Source organism: Lithobates pipiens, unplaced genomic scaffold, assembly GCF_037356315.1.
Source record: "Lithobates pipiens isolate NorthernLeopardFrog02 unplaced genomic scaffold, aLitPip1_a1.2 Scaffold_23, whole genome shotgun sequence".
Taxonomy (NCBI): domain Eukaryota; kingdom Metazoa; phylum Chordata; class Amphibia; order Anura; family Ranidae; genus Lithobates; species Lithobates pipiens.
This window is the reverse complement of record NW_027507785.1, coordinates 219,573,962-219,594,702: the sequence shown is the minus strand read 5'-3', so window position 1 is coordinate 219,594,702 and position 20,741 is coordinate 219,573,962. Positions and strand designations below refer to the sequence as shown.

The window sequence follows — 20,741 nt, the reverse complement described above, 5'->3', positions numbered from 1 at the left end:
TTGATTGTACAAAGATTGTATGGCCATGTTATGTGTGTGGTTACCCTAAAATGAACAGATTATATTCAAGTGTGTGTATATGAGGGAATAGTAATTTTATTAAAGCTAAATGCAAATGAAATGAAGCTGCAGCAATAGGGAATTACATATGAAAAACAGTTTTTCAACAGCAGCTTGTAGTGACCAGAGTTGAGAAACTAATCTAATTCTCCAATTGCTACTGCAGAAAGAAAGAAACAGGTAGTTATTAAAGGCAATGTCTGTAAAAGCAGAAGATATTCAAGCAGGGTGGGAAAGTTTAGGCCATGGCTACTGAGGTAGACCAATTATTGCCTTATTGCCAACTCCAGTAAGTCATGGAATGTGTGATAAAAACCTCTCCTTTCACAATGTGCTACCAATTAAGGGCTTTTTACAATTGAAGGACAGTATATAAAATATGTATAGTGTTTCCCACCCTGGCAGAGAGATATGAATTATAAAAGCACAGTGGAGAGAAAACAGAGCTGAAGAAAGAAGAGGCAGCAGAGAGAGACAGAAGAGAGAATACAGAGCTACAGAAGTGTTTATTGAGCATGCTACAGAGGTAAGCAGAGTACACAAGATGAAATCAAAACCACCATCAACCTCCCGACTTTGTTAGAAAATTAATTTTTAATTGTGCCGCAATCAAACTAGACTTAATTTTACATTTCTAATGATGTAAAAACTTAACTAATAGAAAATATACATGACCATTTTTTTTCTCCTACATAGATAAACAGAATCTATGAACTTCAACCAAATACATTTCAGGGAAAAAAATGTACTTGTCCGAAAGAGAACCAAACAAACAGCTCACTGAAGGGATAAGCCAATTTGCTGGATTCTAGCTAGTAGATTCTGAGCCATGTCTATAAGTCAGGTCTGTTTAAACATACAAAATAGTTTGAAGTTCTTTATTAAAACAGAATATTACAATGTAAGGTAAATTAAGACTAAAGGCACATAAACTTTGGTCCCACCTGGATGCCAGTTTTTTTTTTTTTTTTTCAAAAAACTGCCACTAGTTTCTTATCTTTGTCAAAAAGGCGCTCCCTGCCATAAAGTACATGCACCAGTTTCTGAAATCACTTGACCAGTCTGCACATGCTCAGAAATCCACAACCATATTTCGAATAGAATTACAAACAGCAGATGGCATATATAGAGTTAAATGCACATCAGTCATGTCAACTTCAAAAACTACAGAAAATATTCAGCCACAAAGAAGACGTTACTTTAGTTCTAACATTTAAATGATACGATTCACAAGAGTACAAAAAGATTAAGAGTCTACATTGTTTCTGAAACAGGACCAGGACTTCTAAGGATCATCTCCTTGCCTTTTACAAAAAAAAAAAAAATATGCTATTTGCTACTAAGAGACATCAAAAATAGACCATGTCTAAAGGCAAACACCAACAAGAAAATAAAAACAGTACGTTTTCCTCCCATTAAATGATTTGTTTTTAAAGTGAAAGAAATGTTGATGTGGGCACAGTAAAGAGAGAACATGACTGATGCTTGTGTTGAAGTTCTGAGCAGGAGGAACCAAAGCTTAACCTCTTTACATGTCTCCTGGTGCAAAATTCTATAGTTCACATGAAACAATGTGCCCGTGATCATCTGCCTGCATTCTAAATGATAAAAAGTTGGGAAAGGAAAAAAAAAAAAAAACCTTACTATTTAAGGCACATGTCCATGGATTAAGAAAAACTGAAAAAAAAAACAAACATAAATGTAACCAGAAAATGTCTTCATAGTCACATTTGAAAACCTGCAGCCAAAATGTATAACTGCAGTTTAAATCAATTAATGTGATGAACCAAGGAATGATAACTGAGTGAAAAAAAAAACAAGCCAAACTCTGGTCCCCACTTTCCTGAACAGTCTGTTGGTGGCAACACATGTAACAATGCGATTAACCCAGATGCTCTGCTTTTTGTGTTTTTCTTTGTTTTGTTTTTTTAGATTGTTGACTTGGAAAAAGAAACTCTCAGATGGTGATTATCGCCAATGTTGTAGTTGTGGAGGTCGATCAATGCCTGTATAGCTTCTTCCACTGTAGACATCTGAAGAAGAGCCATTTTATGGTCTCTAAAGAGATTGTGGGGGAAAACGAAAAGCTTGGTTACTATGATAAAAAAATAATTCACAGAGGCTGCAAAAAATAAGGCCCCTTATCACATATGCCCATGCAGTAATCAGCATATTTCTTAAAGCGGAGTTCCACCCAAAAGTGGTGGAACTTCCGCTTTAAGCACTTCTCGCCCACTTACATGCCAAGTGGGGGGGTGGAATGGGTGACTAGTTGAGTGCGACTTCCTGTTCTGCTTCGAGCCGCCTCGTCCCCCTAGGCGGCCCCTCCCTCTCAGCAATCTTCTGGCACATCACAGGTCCCAGAAGATTGCCTGTCCACTCGAAGAGCGTGCCCAGTCATGAAGCTGCAAGTTGTCACAGCCTGATGCCCACAGTTTCAATTGGGGAAGGAGGGGAGGGGGAGAGCAGTGAAGCTCCATGCATGTGGCCGCATCGCTGGACCGTGGGACAGACGAGTGTCTGCTTATTAAAAGTCAGCAGCTACAAAAAAAGGTAGCTCTTGACCTTTAATAAACAAAAAAAAAAAAAAGCCTAGAACTCCGCTTTAAAGAGGAGCTTCAGTCTCCGGTGTAAAAATTAAAAGTCAGCAGCTACAAAAACTGTAGCTGCTGACTTAATAAACAGGCACTTTTACAGTGCATCCGGAAAGTATTCACAGCGCATCACTTTTTCCACATTTTGTTATGTCCCAGCCTTATTCCCAAATAGATTAAATTCATTATTCTCCTCAAAATTCTACAAACAATACCACACGACGATAATGTGAAAAGAAGTTTAAAATCTTTGAAAATATATATTATATATAAAAGAATCACATGTACATAAGTATTTGCAGCCTTTGCTCAATACTTTGCTGAAGCACCTTTGGCACCAATTACAGTCTCAAGTCCTTTTGAGTATGATGCTACAAGCTTGGCACACTTATTTTTGGGCAGTTTCTCCCACTCTTCTTTCAGGACCTCTCAAATGCCTAAACATTTCTGCAGCATGATGCTGCCACCACCATTCTTCACTGTAATGATGGTATTGGCCAGGTGGCGACTGGTGCCTGTTTCCTACAAACATGACACTTGCCATTCCGGCCAGAGTTCGGTCTTTGTTTTATTAGACCAGAGAATTTTGTTTCTCATGTCCTTCAGGTGCCTTTTATCAAACTCCACACGGAGTAAGGAGTGGCTCCCGTCTGGCCACACCATACGGGCCTGATTGGTGGCGTACTGCAGAGATGGTTTTTCTGGAAGGTTCTCCTCTCGCCACAGAGAAAAACTGGAGATCTGTCAGAGTGACCATCAGGTTTATGGTCAACAATTCCTTGGACTTCCTGGCTTGGTTTGTGCTCTGACCTGCACTGGTAACTGTAGGACCTTTTATAGATAGGTGTGTGCCTTTCCAAATCATGTCCAATCAACTGAATTTACCACAGGTGGACTCCAATCAAGCTGCAGAAACATCTCAAGGATGATCAGTGGAAACACTATGCACCTGAGCTCAATCTTTAGTGCCATGGAAAAGGCTGTGAATAGTTATGTACATGTCATTTTCTTTTATATTTTTAATAAATTTGCAAAGATTTCAAACCTTTCACATCATTATGTGGTATTGGATCTGGGATTTTGAGGAAAATAATGAATTTAATTCATTTTGGAATAAGTCTGTAACAGAACAAAATGTGGAAAAACAAATGCAATAAAATATTGTGTCCTACTTTAGAACAATATAATATGCCAATGAACAAGAATGTAAACTATCCACACATGAAGAGGAACCTTGGATGTGTATGCAAAATTTAAAAAGTCAGTAGCAACAAGTACTGATGTTTTTGGACCAAGCAAACCTCATCCTCGCCTAGGCGAGGAATAAGGCTGTGGGAGCAAGTACCTATGGAAAAAATGCACTCTTACCAGAAAAATCTAAGTGTGTGAAAGTGAGGGCCAAGAACATGCAATCTTAAAAAAGGTCCACTTTAACCACTCCCATACCGCAAGAGAATGCCAGCACTCTCCTACATGATTTTATTTTTTATTTACATTTTTTTTTTTTTTTTTATTTTTTTTTTAGGGGTGCACCGAATGGAAATTTCGGTGCTGAATCCAAAACCGAAAATGCAGGATGGACTTTGCCGAAAAACCAAAAATTCGAGTTTTTAAAAAATATTTACATATAATTGTATGATATTCTACTTTTTAATAGCATCAATTTAAACATGACATTTTTGGGCATTATTGGCACCTTTAGTCCAAGGAAGTAGAACTGCACGAGTCTGGCTAAAATGAGAATCACAATTTTTTTGCCTAGAATAAAGATCACGATTCTCGCGTAACATCTTTCACAATATACAAAAAAATTGGGCTAAGTTTACGATTTCTTATTTTTTCAAAATTCATTGAAGTGTATTTTCCCCCCCCCCCCAAAAAATGGCATTTGAATGACTGCTGCGCAAATACAGTGTGACATTAAATCTTGCAACCACCATTTTATTCTCTAGTGTTTCTGCTTAAAAAAAAAAAAAATAATATATAAATATATCTATCTTATGTTTGGGGGTTCCCAAGTAATTTTCTAACAAAAAATACAGATTTTACCTTTGTAAGAAAAAGGTTTCGTTTTTAAATGTCCCTCATCTACACACAAAAGTTACAATGTTTATAGTTATCTACTAGCATGGACAATGTTGTGAAAATCTTGGCAGGATGCCTGTTTTTTTGTCTTTCGACAGCCGAGTGAACAGAGAAATCTCTACACTTGTTACATGAATGAATCGTGGAATTCTGCAGAGATCGTGAGGGGAGTTGAATCAAGATCAAGATTTCTTAACAATTAATTGTGCAGCTCTACAAGGAGGGTGAAGAAAAATGCAGTCTGCAGTCTCTAACCATCTCTTGCATCATGCCTGCAATCTCTTACTAAAAAGTAATGCTTATTAGGGGTGCAACGGATCAAAAAACTCACGGATCGGATCGTTCCTCGAATCGGATAATTTTTCGGATCAGCAAATAGTAATTGAATTTGCAAAAATCTGTGAAAATTCCACCACCATATAGTCCCCACTGTAATATCAACAATCTCCCCCACTGTAATATTGGCTGAGTATGACTGGGTACGGCTGGGTTATGGCAGAGTATTGCCAGGGTTTTGCAGAGTATTGGCTGGGTATTGGCTGGGTATTGGCAGAGTATTGGCTGGGTATTGGCAGAGTATTGGCTGGGTATTGGCAGAGTATTGGCTGGGTATTGCAGAGTATTGGCTGGGTATTGCAGAGTATTGGCTGGGTATTGCAGAGTATTGGCTGGGTATTGCAGAGTATTGGCTGTCACAGAGCAGCGCTGTGGGCACTACAGATGTAGCCCACAGCACTGCTGACACAGATCTCTCCCTTCCACTGTACAGATTAGTACAGAGAGAGGAGTTTGTTTACAAGTGATTGCTCTGTCATTTGATGGAGCGATCACAGTGTAAACTGCCTGGGTGTAGAAAGATGGCCGCCGCTTCGGAGCTAGGCCGAAGCCGCGGCCTTTGCTAAGGCCGAGACAGGGTAGTGCTCTGCGGATTGCAGCATGTGCCGATCCGTTGCACCCCTAATGCTTATAGTATTAGCAAAAATTTCCATTCGGTGCACCTCTAGCAGACATGATACAGGAGATGGTCAGAGACTGCAGTGCTTGTCACATGCAGCCTGCCTGTGCCCGGATCAGAGCTGCATCTCCATGTGTCACTGAGCTGGATCTGAATTGCCCGGGCTGCAGTAACAATGTCCCACCTCCTGTGATCACGTCACACAGATTCAATGTTCCACCACTGGATCAGTGGGCCTTCTATCACAGGAATTGGACATTGTTAGCGAGACCTGTGCAATTCAGCTCCGTGACATACGGAGATCGCCGCTCTGTGAGAAGGAGGAGGGAGGGAATGACTTGGGCATGCCAGGGGGACACCCCTGCACTGGACGGCACCCGGTCGGACCATTTTTTTTCAATTTCCATTATCAAATTTTTTCCCCCTTTTGGCCACATGCCAAATATATATATATATATATATATATATATATATATATATATATATATATATATATATATATATATATATTTTTTTTTTTTTAGCAGAGACCCTAGGTAATAAAATGGAGGTCATTTATAATATATATATATATATATATATATATATATATATATATATAAAAACACGTCACACAATCTCTGAACTTCCCAATTCTCTTGAATTACATTCAAACTATTGGATAGACCTAGCTGAATATGTGCATACGTGTGATATTTCATAAAACAATTAAAATAAATACTGGCACGTACATTTAAAAAACAAAACAAACAAAAAACACTTACTGAAAAAATTTGAATGCTTTGACAGTTCCTCCTGTGTTAGTGAACAGCGTGCGCAAGTCTTCCTCAGTAATCGTTGTCCTGAAATGAGAACGTTAGGAAAGAACACTTTAAAAGTATATGTATGTTAATTGTTTATTTTTAGCCGTTTATAAAATGCAAGGTGAGCAAATGGAAGACAATTCTAAATCAAACCCATATTTGGTGTGGCTACCCTTCGGTTTCCAACCAGCATCAATTCTTACACTTGCACAATATCAGGCATTTTGTAGGATTAGAATCATAAGATTAACCAATTATACCAAGCGTGTGCTATTCATCAATTTCATATGTAGATTGAAACAGTCATTAACTGAAACACCTGTGTAAGTGACTTAAAACTGGACGAGGAACAGTCAAACTCTGCTACTAAAAAGTGGGGTTGTGGAAGACAGATGTCACCGGCCATACACAATGGTAAGACTGAGGACAGCAACAAGGCATAAAAGATAGATGTACAGCACTAGCAAGTTCTCTACCAGGTAAAGATTTTAAAGCAGACGGGTTTCAAGATGTGCTGTTCAAGCACTTTTGAAGAACCACAAAGAATAGGGCATCGTTAAGGACTGCAGACACAGTGGTCAGCCAAGGAAACAATGCAGATGAAAGACACTACTAGGAATTGGGGTGCAGAAAAATGGCAGCAGGTGCTCTGGACTAATGTGTCAATTTTAAATATTTGGCTGTGGCAGAAGGCAATTTGTTCACTAAGGGGCTGGAGAGCGGTGCAGGAATGTCTGCAGACAAAGGTGAAGCATGGTGAAGGTCCCTTGCAAGATGAAGGCTGCATTTCTGCAAATGGAGTTGCAGATTTGGTCAGGATCAATGGTGTCCTAAATGCTGAGAAATACTGACAGATACATATTCATCATGCCATACCATAAGGGAGGTGTGTGACAGGCCCCAAATCTATTCTGCAGCAGGACAATGACCCCAAATATACAGCCAATGTCATTAAGAACTATCTTCGGCGTAAAGAACAAGGAGTCCGGAAGTGATGGTTTGACCCCTACACAGCCCCGACCTCAACATCAAGTCTGTCTGGGATTACATGAACAGACAGGAAGATTTGAGGCAGCTATGTGTAGTTAGCCCTCCAAGATTGTTGGGACAACCTACCTTCAAAAGGCTTTGTGCAAGTGTACCTAGAAAAATTAATGCTGTTTTGAAGGAGAAGGGTGGTCGCAAGAACTGATTGGATTTGGGTTTCTGTTCTGTTGATTTACTTTCCATTTTGTTATTTGACAAAAAATAAATAAAACTATTAACACTTCTATTTTTGAAAGAATTCCTAATTTACAGTGTTTTCTCAGACCTGGCTAAAAATTTTCACAGTAGTACATAGTAAGGCCACTTTCACACTGAGGCACTTTACAGGCGCTATAACACTAAAAATATCTCCTATCACTCCAGTGTGAAAGCACTGGAGCGGTGCGCTTGCAGGACGTTAAAAAAAAACAAAACAAAAAATAAAATAAAAAGAAGTCCTGCAAGTCGCATCTTTGCAGTGCTTTAGGAGAGGTATACACACCGGTCCTAAAGCACCCCTGCCCATTGAAATCAATGGGCAGTGTCGCTGAAGCGCCAGCAAAGCACCTTAGGAGTGGCGCTCTGCGGGCACTTTTAAGCCTTTTCCTTACACTAGATGGGGGTTAAAAGCTCCCCCACTAGCGGCTGAAAAGTGCCGCCAAAAATAGCGGCTCTTTACCGCCGACACCCCCAACATCCCAGTGTGAAAGTGCCCCAAATTAAAATACTACATGTATGATGGTGCAGATCTGGGGTTGTGTTGTGTTTAGGACCTAAAATCTCAAAGTTAAGCCTTGGCCATCTCCCTATGAGTCAATGGTCAGAATCAGGAGCTTCTACTGGCCACAGAGGTCCTGGCATTGGACAGTTGAATCATAAGGAGCAGTGCTAAGGCCCATATATCACACTAGCGATCCAGTCACTAGGGAGAATTCACCAGCCATAGATTAATTGTAAAAGGCAGGATTGACACAGACCTGCTTTGTATGTGTGGTTTACAAGCAGCAAAACCTGAGTATCTCAGAAGAGAGTTGATTCTCTAGCCAGCATGGAGGTGACATCTGCAAGCAGGTGAGTGTTTTCTCTCCCTTTTGTGCTCTCTAAAGCAAGCCTTGTGCTGGCAAGGTCTTGCCAGCTACAGGATCACCAGTGTGGCAGTCCCTACTCAGCCTTTACTCTCAACCTGGAAAGATGTTAAGGTACCTGAAAGATACCATTAATGTTAGCTTTAGTAAAACACAAAAGGTTCACTTTAAGCACACTTTAAAATGAAAAGGTAAAACTTGGGCAGACTGGCAAAGGGTTAAAACCACCATCAGGTTTTTATTGGCTTTATTCTAAACACCATTTTAACTGACAATAAAAAAGGGCGGTAAATCCAAAAATTTGAGAGTGGAAATCTTCCAATGAAGGACACTTGTTTCTGTGACAACTAAGTGGGGATTTCCCTCACATTGGAAAGCTTGCCATACATTGGAAACCTAATTGTAATTGTACATATGTTGACAATCAAAATGTGCACTTATCTCTACTTCTATACAAAATACAAGAGCCAGTGTATACTACTTGATTAAAAAGAAACATGCATAAAATTCCATAAATTTTTTTTTTTAAAAATCGGGTAATTGAGTGTTTTATGTAAAGTTAAGCAAAGTGCAGTGATAGATAAGTGCCACTACTCACGGAATGTTAGACAAATGAAGGGTTGCAGAGGGTGGAAATATATTCTGAAAGTTTTTAGAGCCAGGCTTCTTAAAACGATGTAGAGGGGAGTTGGCAAAGTCTTTTGTTAGCCCTTGATCATCAAGCCCTTCTCGAGGTAGCTGGACTGTTTGATGCTTAGACAATGTAACCCTGATAATTTTTCCATACATTTTCTGGCCATTGAGGTGGCTCATGGCTGTAAAACAAGCAGCATAGTTAGTAATGCATTTGTAAAATAACATTTTGGATATCATTGCATCCATTCCAAGCTATACATATATTGCAAAGCAGGAAACCCAATCATTCTTAAATTAAACCGATTTACTCACTAAATTACTTCCTAATTTCACATAAGACGAAATGTAATTTAAGAACTGTTATTAATCCAATTACAATCTGGAAGTGTGTCATCCAGTTTAAGTAAACAAGTATTATCCTGGGAGAAACGCAATTACCACGATTTGGATTTTACGTTGCAAAAACAGAACAAAACAATGACTAATTAAATTAGTGAGTTATAAACACAAAGTTAATTTGTGCTTTAACTCAAGGCACTAAAAATCCAAAACTCCAACAATACTACCTAATAACCACAACTAATCTAGTGAGAATGCTCGACTATTGAGAACATCTGTAACACAGTCTAACACAAGCTGGTATGTGGCAATGAGCCTTAAAGTGGAACAAAAGTGCTTTAGAATGCTAACAGGTAGGCTTTTATTGCAGCAGAGACTTGGTGTGTGTTTTTTTGCCATAAAAGCTTCTGCCTTACCCGTTAGCAATTTTCCTTTTTGGTGTACACTCTGTGTATGCCTTTGGTGCTGGGATGTGTGGCAGACATGTCATGCGTTGGCCAATCAAGATGCCTAAAGACATCTGGGCAAAGATGTCAGCAGTGGGGATAGAGCAATGAGGGAGATCACAGATGCCGCAGGTTAGTGTGCCATGAGATAAAAGTACAGTGTGCAACGGAAGAGTGCCCACCCACCCCAATGTTGACTTTAGTCCTGCTATAAAGCATAAGTTCTCACACTAAAATAAATAAATGTGCGTAAAAAAAAAAAATTTGCATTTATTTTTCTCTCAGGAGCAGAGGCGTGCACTCGTGATCAGCAGATTGTAGCTGCAAAGTCAGGCTCCTTTCAAACACTGCCTACTGCTTTCTGCCCATATCTCTGTTTAACCGATCAAGGACTGCCTCACGCCGATATACGTCAGCAGAATGGCATGGCTGGGCACAATGTCGTACCTGTACGTTGCCTTTAAGTGCCCTGCCATGGGTCGCGCATGTGTCACCGGCGGCACACTCACGACCCGGTCCTGATCTCCGTGACCGTGGGACCCGCAGACCTGATCGCCGCCGGTGTCTCACGATCGGGTCACAGAACTGAAGAACGAGGAGAGGTAAGTGTAAACAAACCTCTCCTTGTGCTTCCTACTGAGCCCGTCACTGATCGTCCATTCCCTGTTATAGGGAAAGACGCCAAGCCACGCCCCCTACAGTTAAAAAAAAAAAACAAACAGGCACACACTTAACCCCTACACTGCCCCCTAGTGGTTAACCCCTTCACTGCCAGTGACATTTTTACAGTAATCAGTGCATTTTTAATCACATTGATTGCTGTATTAATGCCAATGGTCCCAAAAATGTGTCTGCCATAATGTCGCAGTCACAAAAAAAATAAAATAATAAAAAATAAAAAAAATCGCTGATCGCCACCATTACTAGTAAAAATAAAATAAAATTATTAATAAAAATTACATAAAACTATTTGTAGACGCTATAACTTTTGCCCAAAACCAAAAAATAATGTTTTTTTTACCAAAAATATGTAGAAGAATAAGTATCGGCCTAAACTGAGGAAAAAAAAGTTATTTTTTTATATATTTTTGGGGGATGTTTCTTATACCAAAAAGTAAAAAATAGGATTTTTTTGTACTCGCCGTAAAATCCCTTTCTCTGTAATTCACCGACCGACACAGCTCCTCTCTGTAACAAATGGGTTGTTAGCCTTATCACTAGGAGAATACTAGGCATAGTTGTAACACAACACTCAGAACTCTTAGTTCCGCCCAGGGGGTGGTCCCTTGGGCTACAACCCTCCACCCTTCCATGCAGTCATCAGTACGTCAACAAGCAGTATAACGTAAAGATAAAAAGGAGGGGCGGGTGCTGTGTCGGACAGTGAATTACAGAGAAAGGGATTTTATGGGGAGTACAAAAAATCATATTTTCTCTTATATTCACCGACCGACACAGCTCCTCTCTGTAACAAATGGGACGTCCCCAACCAGTGCCAAACGAGGGGTGGGAAAACAGCATAAAACATCCACCATGGCAAGTGGGAACTAGTGAAACTTTACCCACAAAAAAAAAAAAAACAACAGTGCGTGGAAAACCACCACAAAAAAACAGGGTATCCTCAACAGGAGTGATCACCCAAGACCGAACCAAACTGCGGAAGTAATGCAACAGTGCATTAACATAACAGTACTGAGTTTTTATCGAAAAACCAGGAAAAACAAAATATATATTGCATATTCAATTGCAACTACACGGCCACCTGCAAAACTTTGCGGCCAAAACAGGCATCAGCTGATGCACCGACGTCTACCTTGTAGAACTTTGTAAACGTGTGGACAGCCGACCAGGTCGCCGCTTTATACACCTGAGCGGCAGACGTTTGGTGTTGGGAGGCCCAAGACATTCAGAATTGCCCCTGTGGAGTGGGCCATGACCGGAAAGGGGGGCACCTGCCCCTTCAAGGCGTAGGCTTGTACTACTCTGTCTGATCCACCTGGAAATGGTGGCCGACGAGACCGCCATGCCTTTCTTTGGACCGGCCACAGACACAAACAGTGAGTCCGACTTCCGAAAAGTCGAGACCACTTTCGGTAGAAAAGACGGTTGCGGACGCAACACCACCTTATCCTTGTGGATAACCAGATAGGGCGACTTGCAAGACAAGGCCGCCAGTTCTGAAACCCTCCTGGCCGATGTGATGGCCACTGGGAAGACCACTTTCTGGGAAAGAGTCAACAGGGGAATCTCCCTGATGTTTTCAAATGGCGGTTTTTGAAGCGCGAGAACACCAGGTTCAGATCCCAAGGGAGTAAAAGTGGACGCACCTGAGGGACTACATGTTGTACCCCTGAACGAAGGTACTCACTAAGGAGTGAGATGCCAAAGGTCACTGAAAAAAGACAGTCAAGGCTGAAATTTGCCCTTTAATGGTGCTTAATGCCAATTTCTGGTCTACTGCGCGGATGCCATCCTTTCTCTTCACACATGGAGATGTAGGCCGTCCAAGTACGATGGTATATCTCCCAAGAAGAAGATTTCTGTGCTCTCAACATAGTTGGGAACACCTGGCTCTCAATAGCAATGCCGTTAAATCCAGCGATGGTAAAGCAGGATGGAGAATCGACCTTGAGACAGAAGTTCCTCTCGCAGCGGCAGTCGCCCGGGAGCGTCTGCCACCAGACGCACCAGGTCTGCGCACCAGGGACGATGAGGCCAATTTTGGGCAACCAGTATCACAGGAATCCCCTCGGCTCCCACTCTACGAAGCAGACATGGTAACAGTTTCAGTGGAGGAAAGGCGTAGATCAGCTGGTACTGATCCCACAGAGCCACGAGTGCGTCTGACGCGCCAGCCCATGGATCTCGTCCTGGACACGAATCTTGGCACCTTCTGATTGATACAGGAGGCCAGCAGAGCCACGTCTGGTGTGCCCCACCTCAGGCACAGCAACCTGAATGTCTCCGGATGCAATGCCTATTCTCCTGGGTCCAGCATCTGTCGACTCAAATAGTCCACCTGCCAGTTCTCCACTCCGGGATGTAAATGGCCGACAGGGCCGGTACGTGTTGCTCTGCCCACCGAAGCATGTGAGCGACCTCCCGTGCAGCGGCTGAGCTTCCTGTTCCCCCCTTGGTGATTGACGTATGCCACAGCCGTGGCGTTGTCTGACTGGATCCTGATCGGACGCCCTTGCAGTCTCATCGACTATGCGGAGAGGCACAGCCTGATCACTCTCAATTCGAGCAGATTGATCAGCAACTTGGATTCTTCCGTCGACCAGAGGCAGAGTTGACTGAACCCCCCATCACTCCACCCCAGTGGGATAGACTGGCGCCCGTTGTGATCACTGTCCATTTCAGAGGGAGGAAAGATTTTCCGGACTGAATCACCGGGGTCCTCAACCACCAGATCAGCGAGTCTCTGACCGGCTGGCTCACCTGGATCTGTCGATCCAGGGACAACTGAGATTTGTCCCATTTTGTCAAAATCTCCTTCTGCAGGACTCTGGTGTGGAACTGGGTATAAGGTACTGCCTTGAAGGAGGCTACCATGAGTCCCAGTACTCGCATGCAAAAGCGGAGCGATGACTACTTCCGGATCCTCAGCAGTTTTACCGCGGATCTGAGAGTCTGCAATTTGTCCAAAGAGAAACACTCTCGCTTCCCTGGAGTCCAGCAGCAAGCCTAGATACTCCAGACGCTGGGTCGGCACCAGCGCCGACTTCTTTAGGTTCAACAGCCACCCAAATTCTTGCAGGGTCTGCATGGTGATCGCTACATCCTCCTCTAATTCTGAGGCAGAAGATGCCTTCAGGAGGAGATTGTCTAGGTATCCCACGTTGCTGTAGAAACACAAAAACTGGAGCCAATACCTTGGTAAAGACTCGGGGGGCTGAAGCCAGACCAAAGGGAAGAGCCACAAACTGGTAGTGGGCTTCCCCGACTGCAAACCGCAGAAACTTTTGATGCCGGAGGCATACGGGTATGTGCAAGTACGCATCTTGGGATGTCTAAGCACGCCAGGGAGTCCCCTCGATGGAGTGCAGCGACTATTGAGCGAACCAATTCCATTCTGAACCTCTGCACTTTTACAAAGTGATTGAGGGCTTTTAGGTCCAAGATCGGACGTACCCATTCCTTCGTGGGAACCCAGGAACTGATGCAATCAACCCGCTATTCAGCAAATCCCTTACAGCCCCCAAGAGGGACTCCCGACAAGCCGGGGATACGGGTATGCTGGAGGGGAAGAATCTGTTTTGCGGCCAAGAGAGAAAATATCTCGTAGCCTGTGGAAATCAGATCGCAGACCCATTGGTCGGATAACCGGGAGGACCACCGGGCTGCAAACTACCGAAGGCGACCCCCCACCCGAGACATGGGCAGGGGCAAGCCTTCATGCGGTAGCACTTTTATTCGCAGGCTTGTTAAGCTTGCGGTTTCAGGGATGTTTTTTGGGCTGTGGACATTTCGTTGAAGCTCCGGGCGGACAAAAAAGCAGTTTGAGAGAGGAAAAAGAGGGCCCTTGCCTACGGCGTGGCTCCTTAGCCTTCCTGGCCTGTGGGAGTAAGGTACTCTTACCACCGGTGGCATTTTTAATAATGTCATCTAATGAGGCTCCAAAGAGCCAGTCGCCAAGGAAGGGAAGATCTGTCGGGGCTTTTTTGGATGCTTAGTCAGCAGACCAGCATTTTAGCCAAATTAGGCGCTTCAGCACCACAGCTGACACTGAAGCCCTGGATAGCAGAGGGAGAGTATGCAGGGCCATGTCACAGATATACTTAAGGCCTTGCACTAGTTGGTCTGCTAGTTCCACGCAGACAGGGGAAGCCTGTTGCTCTCCCAATTCGTGGGGCAAAAATTTTGCCCACTCAGTCAGTGTCTGCAACACAAGTGCGGATGCCAGTACTGGTCACACGGTTGACCCCACAACCATAAACAAGGAACGAGCCACTGCCTCGGCCTTTCTGTCCGTGGGATCCTTGAATGCAGGAGTCCCCTCAACCAGGATCATGGTTACTTTATTTAACCTGGATACTGGGGGGGTCTACGACCGGAGGAGCCGACCATTTTTTGAGAAGGCTTTCCTCAAAAGGGTAACGCACCGCCATGTATTTGGGGACCGAAGAAGTCCGTTGCGGGCAACCCCATTCCTTGTAAATGAACTTGTCAAAATAAGTCAGATACAGGAACACCTTAGGCGAACGTGCTAGATTGTGGGACCCAGAAGGGGCCGGTACATCAGCAGAGGGTTCCGCTGGCTCCCGAATCTTCAGGGTATCACGCACAGCTGTGATAAGTGCTCCAACAATCGCTTTGTCGCACCCTGACGGTGACTTATCCTCACTGTCCGAACGGTCCTGGTCAGCGTCGTCTGACAAGACAGAGCAAGGGCCATCAGCCTCAGCAGGACCCGAGTCTGCATCAGAGCTCTCCCCAGAGGATGGGGGGCCCTCTTTTAACGCACTTTTCTTCCCACGCACCGCCCCCATCTTGGCAACGAACGAATTGAGGACTGCCATCAGGGTGTCCATGGGCATTGCGCAATCCGCAGGTGACCCAGTTGCAATTGCCGCTTACTGAGGGGCTCTTTCCCGCTGGACTCACCACCTTGAGGAGTTCTGCGCTGTTCACAAGTAGTGCCTGTAGACCCTGAGTGTTCCCAAGTGCAGAGGAAACAAAAGCTGTGTCGTTGGCAGCCGTCAGAATGAGCGCTAAAACGTTCTAAAAAACATGCTCAGGCTTCAATAAAATGGCCACCCAGCATCCAGTACACAGACAGGAAACACAGGGAAAATAGCTGTGAGAGCACACGAGCCATGCTGCTGCTAGAGAACACTGAAAAAACTTGTCCAGGCTTCCAGAAAATGGCCAGTGTCCTGAATAGGAGATCACATGGAAAACGGCCACCTGAAGCCCAGAAAGACATGCTGCCCTCGCCCACACCTAAAATGGCCACCAGCAGCTCCATGAGGTACAGAAAGAATGAATGTGACAGACACAGCACCGCATCAGACCACAGCAGACCCTCACAGGGACCTTCCGGGTGCTTAACACACAGAACACCTCTAGCCAGCCAGCCCCCTATCTTAGGTGAGAGCCCCAAGAGATCCCCTGTATATGCACACATACACCACTCAGCAGCCACATGCAACATCACCCCTGAATCGACCTCCCAGGGAATGCCCAGCCGATCAGCCCCGCCGAGGCAGGGAGAGCTGTACTTACCAGTCCTGAAGAGCTGGGAGACATTCCATTGCAGAAATAGTCATCAGTAGCCCGGTCATATGTACGCCCCGGAGCATAAAAGCTCACCGACCACCTCTGGAGCTGAGGTTTCGTTGTGGCCTGCCGAGCCGTAGCTGCGACCTGCACACGCTCGATGGCCGGACTGGGGAGACTACAAGGATAAGGGTATCCAGCCTGTCACCCAGCCGGCTGTTGACAGCTGATCACAGGATCATTCATCTTGCACAAAAAGCCAAGCTTCTGCATAAAAATAGCACAGGTCCTTCTACACTAGGCAAAATAAAACTGATGACTGCATGGCAGGGTAGAGGGTTGTAGCCCAAGGGACCGCCCCCCTGGGCGTAACTAAGAGTTCTGAGTGTTATGTTACAACTATGCCTAGTATTCTCCTAGTGATAAGGCTAACAACCCATTTTTTTACAGTGGGGAGCTGTGTCGGTCGGTGAATATAAGAGAAATTGCATTTATTTCAAAATTGTCGCTCTATTTTTGTTTATAGCGCAAAAAATAAAAATAAAACGCAGAGGTGATAAAATACCACCAAAAGAAAGCTCTATTTGTGGGGAAAAAAAAGGACGCTAATTTTGTTTGGGAGCCACGTTGCACGGCCACGCAATTGTCAGTTAAAGTGGCACAGTGCCGAATCGCAAAAAGGGGCTTGGTCCTTCAGCTGGAAAATGATAGCTTAACCACTTCAATATCAGACACTATCCCCCCTTCCTGCCCAGTTCAATTTTCAGCTCTGTCGCACTTTGAATGACAATTGTGCGGTCATACTACACTGTACCCAAAATATATTTTTTATCATTTTGTTATCACAAATAGAGCTTTCTTTTGGTGGTATTTGATCACTGCTTGGGTATTTATTTTTTGTGCAACAAATAAAAAAAAAAAATAAAGACCGAAAGTTTTGAAAATTTGTTTCCGTAATAAAAGTTTGTAAATAATTAAGTTTTCTCCTTCACTGACAGCACTCATAGATGGCACTGATAGGCATCACTGATAAAGTAGACATCTGGCAGGCATTAGTAATGGGCACAGCATGGCACCATTTATGGGCACAGATTGGCATATTTTTGGCACTGTATGGCATCCCTGGTGGCCATGGGTGGAATTACCTAGTCAACCATCTATGGTGGCTATCCAGTGTGGGCATCCGCTGGGGGGGTTTGCGCTGATAATCAGTGTAGACCCCCCCGTCAGGAGAGCCGCCAATTTGGTCAGACGATCAGAGGCTCTTTACCAAGATTGGTGTAGCGGTGTACCCCCCCATAACACGTCCAGTCAGGATAATTGAACCACCGCCCGGCCATCATTTTGCTATAGGCCATGCGGAAAGTGGTTAAGGAAGTGTCAATGAACTAGGAAAGTGCTCACTAGTGCCCATGAAGTTCATTGAGAACTACAAGCCGTCTGCCACGATGGCAGATGGGACTTGTAGTTTGTCAATTCACAGATTACTGTAAAAGAATGACATGGCTGTGTGGGTGGTAGACAGCAATATGGTTATTAAATTGCGACAGTGGGTGCAGGGAGAAGAACCCCTGCCTGCTGTCATGGGGAGGATCGGGAGGTGCATAGTAACAGGTTACACGTTACTAAAGGTGAACTTGGTCTTTAACCACTTGCTGACCATAGGCTGTCATGACGTGCTTGGTGGGCCATGGTTATAATCGGGATGACGCCTGCAGCTACAGGCATCATCCCAGAATAAAAAAATGTACGTTGGCAGTTGCCTTTATTGTAGAAGTGATCTGTCCGATCACGGAGCCTGGGAGTGCTCCGACCTGTGCCAACGACTGCACAGAACAAAGAGCAGCAGACCTTGCTCCTCCCTTTGTCACTTTGGAAACCAGAAGCAATGGGATTTGGTCACTTCCGGTTTTGACTCAGTTTATCTGGCCACTAGCGGCCGGGAAAGCAGCCTCAGACCGATCTGTCTATAATGCATTGGAGGCCAGAGGCTATAAAGGAGGACCTGTCATGGCACATGCTGTCACAACGAAAATATAATCGTATAAAGGCTAAACATTTTTTTTTTTTTTTTTAGACTGATCCTCATTTTTATTGCCATGTCCCTCCCTCCCCCCCATTAAGGGTATTAACCCTCTCTATTTTTTCTGTTTACCTTTATAATTGAAAATTAAAGTAAAAGAAAATTCACAATTTTCAAATTCCCCAGAAAAGTTATACAGGAGCAAGCTTCCAATGGGGATGCTAGTTCTGGTGACCTGGAGGTCCCTAAGGAATTCCCCTAATTTGCAGAGATTTCCTCTCACTTCCTGTTTGGTAATGGGGCAGGAAGTGAAGGGAAATACTCAAAAACGGGACAGAGCTGGCAAAGAAAAAAAATAAAAAGGAGTTCTAATCCTCCCTTACTCTATCCAAAAGGAAAAAAAATCTAAATATAAAATAAAATAACAATTTTGCCTATAGTTCTACTTCAAAAAAATAAATAAATAAAAATAAATAAAAAATAAAATATATACATGTAGTTCCGGTTATAAAACATATCCAATAAACCGCATTTCTTAAAATTAGGCCAAAATGTATTTTGCTCAATGTTTTTGGTAAAAAGAAAAGAAAAAAGAAAAAAACAAAAACAATAAGTGTATATTAATTGGGTTGTGTGAGAGTTATAGCCGCTACAAAACTATGGTATATAAACACACACACATATTATATATATAAAAAATGACAAAAACAACAGTCTGGCGCCAGAAAAATGTGACATATGTTGCACTGGGAGCAGCTGTGTGGGTGAGCTTTACTTGTGAATACAAGTAAAAACATTCAAAAGGCACCTACAATTGGAAACGCTGATCGGGACAGTCTTGAAAGGACAATCAAACAACTCAATGAGATAAAATCATGTGCCAATTTAATAATGACATATACTTAAATGAACAGTTATTTAAAACTGCAGGGTACAGGGAGTCGCAGAAGTGGCATGCTTTCAATCTGGTGATTTACATGTACTTGATCCAGTCTGCCCGTGCCACCCTGCCGCAGGAGATGTACTGTGACCAGGTGGCAATTAAACCACAAGGCTCCACTCATAAAACATCAGCAGTACCACTTGTATAAAAAAAAATTTAATGTACTGTGCAAAAGTTTTAAGCAGCTGTTAAATAATGTAAAGAAAGAATTCTTTCAAAAATATATATTTGAATTGTGAGAACAGAAGAATCAATATCTGGGGTGACTATCCTTTGGCTTCAAACCAGCAGCAATTGTTCACACACACAGTGTATGCGCATACAGTTTGTGAAGGAATGTGGCAGGTAGGTTGTTCCAAATATCTTGGAGAACTAACCACAGATCTGTGAATGTAGGCTGCCTCAGATCCTTTTGTCTCTTCATGTAATCCCAAACAGACTGGATAATGTTAAGATCAGGGCTCGGTGGGACCAAAGCATCACTTCCAGGACTCCTTGTTCTGTATGCTGAAGATAGTTCTTAAAGACATCCGCTATATGTTTGGGATCGTTGTCCTCCCGCGGAATAAATTTGGGGCCAATCGCATGCCCTCCCATATGGTATTGCATGATGGATACATATCTGCCTGTATTTCTCAGCGCTGAGGACCCCACTGATTGGGCAATGCTGAGGACCATAGGCACAGTGGCCAGCCAAGAAAACTTACTGGAGCAGATGAAAGGCACAACATGCTTACTTCCTGTCGAGCAGTGCCTGTAGGACCCAGGTACAACCATCTATTGTCTGAAGAAGCCTGACCTGAAGTGGTGCTCATGGAAGAATTTTGGCCAAAAAGTCTCGACTCCAATATGGATACAAGGCTATTGCAAACAAGTGACCAAGGCGCGGGACCATGGATTCTAAAAATAGGATTTTTGTACTCACAGTAAAATCCTTTTCTCTGAAGTTCATTGACGGATTCAGCACCTTTAATCTTGACACCTTAGGGTTATATTGCCACCTTCAGGAGAGGACTAGGCAGAACATGTAAAAACAGCAAAACTGCACCGTACCGCCCAGGGGGCGGTCCTACTGGCTATAACCCTTCACTCTGTACTGCTTTTTGATGAACTGAGCTGCTGGAAGCAAGCATAAATAATAGGAGGGGTGGGTGCTGTGTCTGTCAATGAAAAGGATTTTATGATGAGTACAAAAATTGTATTTTCTCTTTCGATCATTGACGGACACAACACCTTTAATTTTGACCTTAGGAACGTCCCCAAGCAGTGTAAAAAAAACAAGGGGTGGGAACAGCAAAAAAATAACTCCACCCTTAACCAGAACTCCTCAACGGAGCAGTTGTAACCTTAAACAACCGCCTGCAAAACCTTGCAGCCAAAGCAAGTGTCTGAAGATGCGCTCACATCAACTTTGTAAAATTTTCTGAAAGTGTAAACGGACAACCAGGTCGCTGTCTTACACACCTGGGAAACGGATGCTTGATGTCGGAAAGCCCAGGAGGCACCAATTGGTCGAATGCGCCA

General features: G+C 43.4%; 1 protein-coding gene across 1 annotated transcript in view; it reads right to left on the bottom strand.

The window, feature by feature from the left end:
• Nucleotides 1-547: 547 nt before the first annotated feature.
• PTBP2 (polypyrimidine tract binding protein 2) overlaps nt 548-20,741 on the bottom strand; it is a 126,707-nt gene continuing 106,513 nt past the window's right edge. The window contains exons 12-14 of the mRNA XM_077452868.1: nt 9,207-9,423; nt 6,459-6,536; nt 548-2,118 (exon numbers count right to left, since the gene is read on the bottom strand). Coding sequence (XP_077308994.1) covers nt 1,989-2,118; nt 6,459-6,536; nt 9,207-9,423 — 425 coding nt within the window. The 3' untranslated portion in view covers nt 548-1,988. The remainder of the gene's footprint in view (nt 2,119-6,458; nt 6,537-9,206; nt 9,424-20,741) is intronic.